At 40.8% G+C, this 11,600-nt stretch overlaps 1 protein-coding gene across 8 annotated transcripts in view; it reads left to right on the forward strand.

Moving 5' to 3' along the window:
• LOC102558169 (heparan-alpha-glucosaminide N-acetyltransferase) overlaps nucleotides 1-9,918 on the forward strand; it is a 361,824-nt gene extending 351,906 nt beyond the window's left edge. For 5 of the 8 annotated variants that reach the window (XM_059729771.1, XM_059729773.1, XM_059729770.1 and 2 more), the window contains 2 exons: nucleotides 5,217-5,329; nucleotides 6,093-9,918. In XM_059729771.1, coding sequence (XP_059585754.1) covers nucleotides 5,217-5,329; nucleotides 6,093-6,274 — 295 coding nt within the window. In that variant the 3' untranslated portion in view covers nucleotides 6,275-9,918. The remainder of the gene's footprint in view (nucleotides 1-5,216; nucleotides 5,330-6,092) is intronic. The other 3 variants (XM_059729775.1, XM_059729777.1, XM_059729776.1) reach the window with 2 other exon arrangements.
• Nucleotides 9,919-11,600: the final 1,682 nt, after the last annotated feature.

Raw genomic sequence — 11,600 nt, forward strand, 5'->3', positions numbered from 1 at the left:
CCCCCCATGCCCACTCCCTTATTTCCAGATAGGAAACAGTACTTTAGCCTGCTTTGAGAGCAGGGTAGGGTCTTCAGTTTTTCCTGGGTATAGGGACTAGCTGGAGTCCCCCAGATAATGAGCTAGGTGGAGACTCCATTCTTGAATTTAAGATGCAGGATAAGAACAGGTTTTCTTCCTTTATTCATTTACGCTCATTCATAGATTCATAGATGTTAGGGTCGGAAGGGACCTCAATAGATCATCGAGTCCGACCCCCTGCATAAGCAGGAAAGAGTGCTGGGTCTAGATGACCCCAGCTAGATACTCATCTAACCTCCTCTTGAAGACCCCCAGGGTAGGGGAGAGCACCACCTCCCTTGGGAGCCTGTTCCAGACCTTGGCCACTCTAACCGTGAAGTTCTTCCTAATGTCCAATCTAAATCTGCTCTCTGCTAGCTTGTGGCCATTGTTTCTTGTAACCCCCGGGGGCACCTTGGTGAATAAATACTCACCAATTCCCTTCTGTGCCCCCGTGATGAACTTATAGGCAGCCACCAGGTCGCCTCTCAACCTTCTCTTTCGGAGGCTGAAAAGGTCCAGTTTCTCTAGTCTCTCCTTGTAGGGCTTGGTTTGCAGGCCCTTGACCATGCGAGTTGCCCTTCTCTGGACCCTCTCCAGGTTATCCGCATCCTTCTTGAAGTGTGGCACCCAGAATTGCACACAGTACTCCAACTGCGGTCTGACCAGCGCCCGATAGAGGGGAAGTATCACCTCCTTGGACCTATTCGTCATGCATGTGCTGATGCACGACAAAGTGCCATTGGCTTTTTTGATGGCTTCGTCACACTGCCGACTCATGTTCATCTTGAAGTCCACTAGGACTCCAAGATCCCTTTCCACCTCTGTGCCACCCAGCAGGTCATTTCCTAGGCTGTAGGTGTGCTGGACATTTTTCCTCCCTAGGTGCAGCACTTTGCATTTCTCCTTGTTGAACTGCATTCTGTTGTTTTCTGCTCACTTGTCCAACCTGTTCAGGTCTGCCTGCAGCTGTTCCCTGCCCTCTGGCATGTCCACATGTCTCTGTCTGTATCTCAGCATATGGTTATTGATTTCTTATGCTTGTTCTATTTTTAATAATAAGTTCTTCTTGATACCTTTTTATAAACTACTTGTTGTCAGTGATGCTTGTGATTCCAGAATATTTGCTGATACTGACTTGCCCATTCTATGGAAAGAGGTATCCATCTTTTCTTAGTGCATGACTAGACAAGGTTGTATGATCCTTCCAGCTGTCAACCCTCCCCTGCCCGCCCCCCAGCTTGAGTGAGATGGGTAGGTCTGAGGCACCTCAGGCCAAGGAGTTGACCTTTAGCTTGTCTTAGCTGGTTCTCAGTGGTCAAGCATCAGACAGCAGAGACAAGTTTGGGGCAGGGCACCCCAAAGTTGTAGAAACAGCTCATAAGCATGTCTCAAAGGTGTATCCAGGTTGAAGATGGGGCATGTCACAAATATCAACAGAAGTTTAGTTCTCAAATGTTGTTTTGCTTGCTTTCTCTCTTGTGTGCGCACTCTCTCTCTTCCCCCTTTCCTCCCCTCCCCCCAGTACAAAGAGATTTTACCAAAGACACTGAACTTTGTTCATATTCTTCATGAAGCATGAGAAAGTGCAATGCCTATTAATGGAAAGGTAACTAGTTTTGAACCTCTTTAGGGTTTCAAACAAGTCTGGCCATTATCTCCAGTACCTGAATTGTATACCTAAGAGTAAAATTGGAAGAAGCATTTGATGGTTCTAAAGAAGTGAAATCAATAGGCAACTACTTAGAGCACTGCAGTATGCAGATGATCAGCGTTGCTAAGGGTAAACCTGTACAGAAACATCAATAACACTTGTAGAACAATGGACGTCAGTGCAAATACTTGCGGGGGAGGGAGGCCAACCCTTGTTATAAGCAAAGGGGAGAAGGGTGTTAATGTGTGCTGACAAGAAACCACTAGAGTCGTTTGCACTGTTCAGATACTTTGGAAACAAGATCCAGAGCAGTGGGAAATGCTGTACTGAAATATTCACAGCAACTGACAGGATCTAGATATGTGAGGTACTTACATCCTCTCTGCCAAAACAAAACTAATGCTTTGGACAAGATTTAAGTTCTTTCATTTCTGAAATGTGGATGAAAAGATAATGGTAGCCTTTTTTTTAAGAATGACGTATGAAAGTGAAAAGCTGTTCTGTATGTGGAGGAGTACGTTATGTATATTATAAATAAATAATAGTTGCATACATAAGCTTTTCTGTATTCTGCATCTGCTGCATATTATATATGTGTGCAGTGTAAAGATTCTACTGGCAAATGTCTGAGATGGGTGCATTATTTATGAGTAATGAAGCTGACTGAGTTACTGAGTATCCTAAACATTATGTAAGTAATGATGTGGTGAGTCATAAGAATTTTGGTCTATATTATCCAAATTGATACCAAATGATCTAAATTGATTTTGGATTATTTTTTCTGGGTTGGTCTTTTTCTTTTTTTTTTTGTACTCAACTTTTGAGCCCCCTGATGGCACTGTATACATTAGCAATTCTAATTACCTCTACTTTTCCATATACATACCCCATACATACATGTGGCAGTGATAACTGTGTAAAACAATGTACTTTACACCATTCTGCCCATTTCCATGGAGACCCCCGTTAACATATCTCAAATTGAAGAATGTTAAAAATATGAGTGATACCTATTTAAACTCATTTATTTATTTATTTTTAAATAAATGCAACAAGCCAATATTCACGGATTAGAAACACAAGAATTGTCTTTGAATTTTTTACAAACGGGGTCCTTTCTAATTTCTCGATAACTAGAATCCTCCCATTTTCCTAAGTCTTCTCATCATACAGCATGTGAGTAAAAGCAGTGATGGAGACATTTTTTCAGTTTCATAGTCAGAATCAGGCAAAGAACTTTTATTGAATTTGTGCCAATAAGAGTACAAATTTTTGTAGATTTCACCAGGTAATCCTGATGCTTGGATCAAATGATTATTACAGTTCCTTGTGAATAATTACAAAAGCTGTGAAAAAGAGAGAGAGAATTATTTGCATAAATCAAATACCATGAACATAAGAAATGACATCTAACAATAGTTTAGAGTATAGGATTTATAGTTTAGAGAGTATCCATCTTGCTGGCTTACAGTTCCCAAAGTAGCTTAGATCCCAATAGAGAAACACACTTTCCAGATGGTTGGCAAGATTTATTATTGACCATCATAAGAAAATGGCACTTCATTACAGCACAAACAGTTGCACGTACTATACTTAAAGTTGTACAACATTTAATTTCTATTATGTGCTTGTTAGTCAACTGTAACTTTCTAAAATTTTAACTGAAGTTTTCCAGGCTTGGTTTTTGAACAAAAATGAATATCTTTGGAAAATTGTGTCAAAAACAGTGTGGTCATTTATAATGTAAAGTACTGTAGATGTAAAATACATGAACTCTTCTTATAAAAGAATAAACAAATATAAAATATTTACAAACTTTTTTGTTTCTATCAGAAACTTGTATGTTTAGCATGCAAATAACTCTCATTAGTGACAAGTGTTTGATTTTTTTTAATATAAAATTGGGTTTTGATTTGACCAATGTATGACCTCTAGCATACCAAACTATGGAAATATTGAGTCAGATTTCTAAGAGGCCCCATTAGCTTTTCAAAGTATTGGCATGTATGTTTGAAGGCTTTTTTTTTAAATATAGCAGCTGAGCTCAGCACCCAAGAGTTCCCATTGTGATTCTTGAGGCATGGGCACACAAACAACTGTGCAGTCAGGGAAGGTTGGGTTTTCCTTCGTATTTGAAGTAAACCTCCATCATCCTCTCTTTGGAAGTAAATTTGTTTGTGTGCTCCTGCTCTTAGGTTTCAGTATCCATAGTGCCCCTTTGAATGTCTGACCACTTACAATTGGTGCTTACCTGGGAGGTTACCCCTTTTGAAAATCTGAGTTATCATATGAAGCACAGGATCTCAGCCAAAAGTCTAAATGGACCCCTTGCTCAATCCTATCAGACGTAGTAAAGCATAAAATGGTTAGAGAGAAATTATGACTGAGGACTCTGTAAGATTTATGAAATGGGGCCCTGTTCTGATGCATCTTGCAAGATATAGGACTTTATCTTGTGAAGTTCTGCCATTTGATTGTTCCTAACCCAATGAATAATGGCAAATGAATAATGCCATAACTATTGCTAGGAATTATGACAGAACCCCAAAATTGCTACTTAAGGTTTCTAGGGATGTTGTCTAAAAATGATTTTGTCTGGTACAGTAATGCTTATCAAATTAAAGTATTGTTTTTGGTGTGGCATTGAAATAAATATCAAGTTGTTAGAGCTTTCCTTCCTATCATTGCTACATTTAGGGATTTGGGAGCATTTAATTCACAGAAATCCTGCCCCTCCCCCAGCCCTGACTCTCTCTCTCTCCCCTGCCAGCCCTCCATTTTTTTGCCTTATAAAACTAAGGGATTGTCAATATTCAAATGTTTCATAAAATTAGGATATTCACTCAAAGGATGAGTTTCAATAATGTTCAGAGAAGCAAGCCCCTCTTTTTTGCAAACAGACTAAAAACCCTGGGAGAAGAATTTTGTGAGACTTCCAATATTTCCTACTTCAGGCCAACTGTATCGAACAGCTTGTGCCATGCTATCCCTGCCCCTTGTAGTAACTGAGCCTGCACTTCTGTTGCTTTCAGTGGCAGGTACAGGTGGTCATTCAACAGCCTTTGAAAATCAAGCCATTTGACTTGGGTACCTAACTTTTGGTACTCAGGTTTGCTTTAATACATAGGGCAGAACCTATTAGCTCTTCCTGACAGAACAGTTTAAAAACTAGCACTGAGCTTGATTTTAATCTGAATTCTCCCTAAAGTTCTGAAGCTTTCAGCTCTTGGACATGACTTCAGCTATTGTAATTAAGTGGAGGTCTATTTTCTTGAATGGAAGTACAGTGATTTACACCAGCTAAAATCCAACTGTTAGTGTTTTGATTTGATCCCATAGTTGTTAAATCTTGTATTAATATTGAAGTTAGATATTGTTACTGTGTTCATAGTAATTCCTTTTTAGTCTACAGGAAAAAAAGAGTGTTGTAATATAAATTCTAAATATTTGGTGTCTTACTGACTTTGTAAAATACCAGCCAGATGTTTCTTTTGTTTTCCAGGTCTCTGTCCTTTGTTACTACACTAAGCTGTTTCTCCTTCATACTCTTAGGACTTATGTTCTATGTTATTGATGTAAAAAACTGGTGGGATGGACAGCCCTTCATATATCCAGGTAGGAATTTGAACTAACTGAATTATGACAGAAGAAACATGAAGAGGAGTGGATCTCAGTAGTAAGGAATCTGAGTTCATACTCAGTCCAGTTGGTGAATGAAACCTCTGTGCCTTGTTTAAAATGTCACAAAATTAGTTCCAAATTTACAGGAAGACTCTTCTATGATATATTTAGTGTTTATTAAAATAAGTGACTGATACCACTTTGGAAATGGAGGGACCATATCCATTGGAAGTCAGGGATAAATCACTTGACATTTTGTTTAATCTTAGGTTTCCTCTGGAGCCATTTGGAAAAACTTTACCTAATTATGTGTTTGTGCAGGGATACTGGTTTGTAATTTATGAAGCTGCAATGCCAAATGAGCTCTGTCTATAGTAGGTCATAATTCAAGTCTTTGAGTGTACAGCCTACTGCTATCATCATCTGATCCCAGGAAAGTTATTGAATTTCTGATATTCAGGATGATGATCCTGGCAAGGAAAATTATCTCATTCAATTATTCTCATTGTCCTTCAGTTTCTGGACTACTTCTCTTCTACTACCCCATTTGCCCACCATCCTACTCTCTTGCTTCATATCCTGCAGCTTCCAACAAGGGTACAGTCAGGTTCCGTTTTGAACCTTTATCTCTATAATCTTTCTTTTTAGAATGTAGGCCCATGACATTTGTATATGTTCATTATTTGTTATAGGCAATGTTTAGCGTAAGCTCATTTTTGGAGAAAATGACATGTTTTCTATTCATGACTTTATGCAGGGATGAATTCATTCTTTGTCTATGTTGGGCACTCAATCCTGGGCAGCTACTTCCCTTTCAACTGGGAAATGAAGTTCCCGGACTCGCATGCTGAACCTCTCTTCCAGGACCTGCTGGGCACATCTCTTTGGGTCTTTGTCGCTTATTTCCTCTACAGAAAGAAGTTCTTCTTGAAAATATAATTGTATTAATAACAGAGCACTGATTTTCTTTTTTCCCATGAGACTTCACTGTGAATGTTGTTTAATAAGATGCATGTTTGTTTAGTAACAGTGATTCAGGTGATTTCATGTAGTAGGGAGAATAAAGGATGGTGACATTAATCAGGTATTTTATTCTGCATTGATAAGAACTCAAATTGACATAAGGGGCCTTTAACAAATGCTTGAAACAAAAATTAACTCTTCAGAAAGTCAGAAAAGGATAGTCATTTCATAGTTCACGTTGGATGCATCTACACATGTGCTTTAGTGTGGAGTAGACTAATTAGATCTTCAGTAAAGTATCACCATTTACATGTGTGTTGGTATTAGGGTGCAGTAAATTAATTAACTCTGCTGTAAGATGATACTGTCAGGGACAGTACTATCTTACGACAGAGTAATTTACTGCACTGAAATATACATGTGGACACTGACCACAGGCATAAATTGTGCCCAGTCAGCCCAGCTAACCAAGGGCCTGCTCTGCCCTGGCTCAAATTGCTGCTGCCTCGGGTGTATATGTAGACGCTGCACCTGGGAGAAGTTTCCTTTGGCTCAAATGGCTCCAGAGATTATCACATTACATTAATTGCACATGTAGATATATCCACTATGGAGAAAAAACTGAGATTAACATTTTCAACACAGACTATGGGATTTACAGCACCACCTTTAATAATGGATGATGCATGTCCCAAACCTCTCAACTGCTTTGAAAATCCAGAGTATTTAAAAAAAAAAAAAGTATGCGTGTGTGGGGGGTGGGGAGCACATAGGAACTTATATCAGTCTTGTTTTACCAATATTGGTTTGTAAGCTATTTGGCAAACATGGGCTAAAATTTGAGGGAATTTGAACCAAAAAAGTGGAGTTTTGTACTTCTGCATGCTTCAGATTTTTTGAGACTGGATGCATTAACTTCTCTGTCTTGGTTTCTCCATCTACAAAAGGAGAATATTACAACACTTATTGTGCCTCACAGGAGCATTCTGAGGCATTTTTCACACAATACTTGCAAAATGTTTTGCAATACATCAAAGGAAGGAGCTATAAAATGGAAAAGTACTTATTACATAGTTCATTATTTAAAACGGGTTCTATAATGATTTTCCATCTAATTCAACATTAAGTTTTTTTCCAAAATGATCTCCTCTTTGGGACTATTGGCATATGAATGGCTTTTCAGTTGTTCAGTTCCTGTGATTTTTCCTGAGATGTAAGTAGTTGAGAGAGGGACATTTGCTGCTTTGAATCTTGTTCAGACTAATCAATCAGGACAGAAAGTGAAGGCAGTTATTAAAATTCAAATGGCATTTCCACTTCCTGCAAAAATGTTTTTTATTATTATGGCTAACTGTGTCAGCAGTCAGACTAGACATGGACTTGCTGCCAATTAATATAAAAATTCCTTTGCTGGTGTGGAGGATGGTCAGGAGGAAACTGTTTTACTACTTTGTTCGATATTTCTTTCTCCAGCCCTCACCTTAACTGAGGTATTGGATCTTTGAGTCAGTATGACTGGGATTTAATCATTATTTCACTGTGATCTATCATATTTCATTAAAGATCGAAGCACAATCAGTTGAATTTGGTGCAAATATTAAACTGTGAAGTAGGATTATGCATTTTAGTAACACATTGGCATGGATATAGTGAGACTGGAAAGATCAGGGAAAGTTTACTTGGTCAGAGAGGCTACTTTCATGGGTGAGCAATAGAACTAGCAGCAATTTTGTTGCTGTGAGTGATGGAATTTTAGAAGTGAAGGAACATCTTTGTATTATAACATCCATTCTCCTGCACCAGCAAAGCATATCGAATCAATCCATGTCCTTTGCTGTAGTTTTTAGAGGATTTTGTCTGTAATCATTTAAAATCTTTTGGGACCAGAACATTTTTTTAAGGTAGTGCCCTGCTGATCTGTACCGTTTTGAGTTGTCTTGTCCCACTATAGAAATGAATGGCTGTAGCTCTGCTATGACTGTAATGCAGAGGTAGCCACCCATGGTTTGTTGTATGTGGTTCCTGGGCATTTTAGAAGCATATCCTGAAGAAAGAGAAGTAGCATGCAGATCACTGATTTGAGGCATGTGCATCTCAGACTCGGAAGTTATCTGCTTAGTGGCTCTCATAGCTAAAAATCCTATAGTGTCTAGCAAGAAACGGCAGACTCAGCAATGTGGATACTGGTTTTAATAGTACCTGCATGGGGAGACAGTCCAGTTCAAAACAACTCCCTCACTTGTTATCCAAAAAGGAATCGCACCATACTACATCACATTGTGAATAGATATCACATACCAAAATTGCACCTAAAGATAAACATCTTGGAGAAGAACAGCTGCTTCTTATAAGAACAGCAAACCATCTGTTTTACCATGGAGAACAATTTTGGCTAAAGGTATCTGTGTGCTAATCAAATTGCTTCCTTCCTAGTTTGTGCAGTTTCAGAGCTCTTCTTGGAAGACTGAATTTGGGTGCAACTTTCCTCCTGTTGCATAAGAACAGAATGTTAACAATGAATTTTTAAAAGGTCATTGTATGGGCTATGAGTGTAAATGTGTAGTAGATGGTATTCAGAATGAAATACAGGCAAGTGCCCTTTTGGTTAAGATCAAGTTTAACATCAGTTTAATATCTGATCCATCCTGCATTTATAGAAGGACATGCTTAAGGAATTTACGTATTTTTTATCTTGGACTTCTGTGGTACTATATGATGGTAAAAACTCAAAACCAATATGTAGCAGCCTTTAAAAAATGGACCCACCTGAACAGAATGGGAAGGGCTGCCTGGCAGAGAGACAGAGTTTGTCCCAGAGGGGACACTGTAGGCTCTGAAGGCAAGTGAAGCTGTTTTGGAAGCAGCCCTGTTGGAAGTGGGAAGGGTGATGTAACCCCAGCAAAGTTTTGAAAGAGAGCCCAGAGGGCTGAGGGACAGGCTGGAGACCGGATTCAGAGTCTCAACGCAGTGGTCCCTCGAAGAGCCCCTGAGAGAGGCCTGCAGGAGCAGCAGTGGAGAAGCTGAGGCGGCAGGATCAGGCTGGGACTGCTTGTGTGGAGAATCCAAACCTGGAGAGACCTGACTGCAGCTGGTGTGGCTGGGTGAGCACAGCAGAGCCGGGGGGACAGGACTGCTGGAGTCTGCCCTAGTTTCCCTGATGGGTGAGGGGCCCCAGGGGCAGGCAAAGCCCAGGGAGGGGCTGCATTTGCCGGGGCTGTGAGGCTGTGTGGGGCAGGAGGGTTGCTAGAGCCTGCAGCCCAGACACTGCTCCCAGCAGAGCCAGGGAAGGGGGGCAAAGGCAGGGGAAGGCTGTCTTGTAGGAACTGCAGAGGAGTCGCTGCTTGCTGCCCGGAGACCCCAGGAGCACGGAGACGGACACCAGCGCCAGGGAGTGTCCACAGGCCACGTGCAGGAACACAGACAGTCCCGCTCCCTGAGATACCCCGCTGGGGCAGTGCACACGGGATCCCCAGTACACCGTGTGCAAGTGAGAGACTGTGCAAATAAGTTTATTAGATTATTATTATTATTAGAGGGTTTATTAGTTGGTATATCCATGTGCTTATTTAATGATTATTTGTTATGTTGTAAATAATTAAATCTTGCAAATAGTTTGAGAATTGTCTGTGAGGGTGCTTGATTGTAAGGGGAGGCTCTCTGCTCGAGGGCACTGCAGCAGCTTCCCATGGGGGCTGGACAGGCCTACTGGCTACTGGGTACCCCAGGATCTCATTATTCAGGTGAGGGCGCATGTAGTGTTGCACCCAGGGTTACAAATATTTTTACAGGTATTTAGCTGCCTAACTGATTGGGTATTGGGTGCTGAAAAAGCTTTAAAATGTTGCCTGCAAGTCCTCTGGCACTCACCAGTCCTTAAACAATTGGTTGATAATGGAGGTTGCTAGCCCAGTGACCCTTGAAGATGGCTCTTTTCTTTCTGTCCTGGTATTTTCTTTATGTATAAGCTTCATGGCTGGAACATTTTCATATGGTCAGTGTTTATCTTGCCCCTTGGATACAACTGTCTCTTTCTGCGTTCTATGAGTATGTTGCCGTGTCAGAAGGAGGACTGAACAGAGGCACTAACTGAATTACAGAGTAAAACAGAAGAATAGACAATTATGAAGGAAATTAGTGTACTAACTGGAAATATGGAAATATTTCATATGTTACATGGAAATCATGAGAGTAGACCAATCACATTCTCTGCTGTGAGTTTCTACCATGCAGCACTTTTACCATACTGCATAAATATGTCCTTTAATGGAACTTTCAGTCTTACTGAAAGAGGCAGAGACCCAATAGAAAAGAAATGTACTTGAGTAATGGCAAACTTGAGATTTAGCCAAAATATGAATTCCCGGTGTGGCAGGAAAGGGAATGGAAATGTATGAATGTTATAACTAAATGTAAAACATTTGTAATTCCCATCGTGGAAGAGATTTTCTTTTATCATATCTCAAAATATAATTTTATTAAGCAACTTCTTCCTATATTGAAATGTTGAAATGTTACATGACAGCCAGTTCATAGATTCATAGTTGTTAGGGTCGGAAGGGACCTCAATAGATCATCGAGTCTGACCCCCTGCATAGGCAGGAAAGAGTGCTGGGTTCAGATGACCCCAGCCAGATGCCCATCTAACCTCCTCTTGAAGACCCCCAGGGTAAGGGAGAGCACTACCTCACATGGGAGCCCATTCCAGATTTTGGCCACTCTAACTGTGAAGAAGCTCTTCCTAATGTCCAGTCTAAATCTGCTCTCTGCTAGCTTATGGCCATTATTTGTTGTGACCCCCAGGGGCGCCTTGGTGAGTAAAGCCTTGCCGATTTCCTTCTGCACCCCCCTGATGAATTTATAGGCAGCCACAAGGTCGCCTCTCAACCTTCTCTTGCGGAGGCTGAAGAGGTCCAGGTGCCCTAGTCTCTCCTCACAGGGCTTGGCCTGCAAGCTCTTAACCATATGAGTGGCCCTTCTCTGGACCCTCTCCAGGTTATCTACACCCCCCTTGAAATGTGGCGCCCAAAACTGGACTCAATATTACAACTGTGGTCTGACCAGCGCCTGATAGAGGGGAAGTATCACCTCCTTGGTTCTGTTTGTCATACATCTGCTGATGCATGATAAAGTGCGGTTAGCTTTGCTGATGACTTTGTCACACTGACGACTCATGTTCATCTTGGAGTCCACTAGGACTCTGAGATCCCTTTCCACTTCCGTACTAGTGAGCAGGTCATTTCCTAGGCAGTAGGTGTGCTGGACATTTTTCCTCCCTAGGTGCAGCACTTTGCATTTCTCCTTG

This window comes from Alligator mississippiensis, chromosome 6 (genome assembly GCF_030867095.1).
Source record: "Alligator mississippiensis isolate rAllMis1 chromosome 6, rAllMis1, whole genome shotgun sequence".
Taxonomy (NCBI): domain Eukaryota; kingdom Metazoa; phylum Chordata; order Crocodylia; family Alligatoridae; genus Alligator; species Alligator mississippiensis.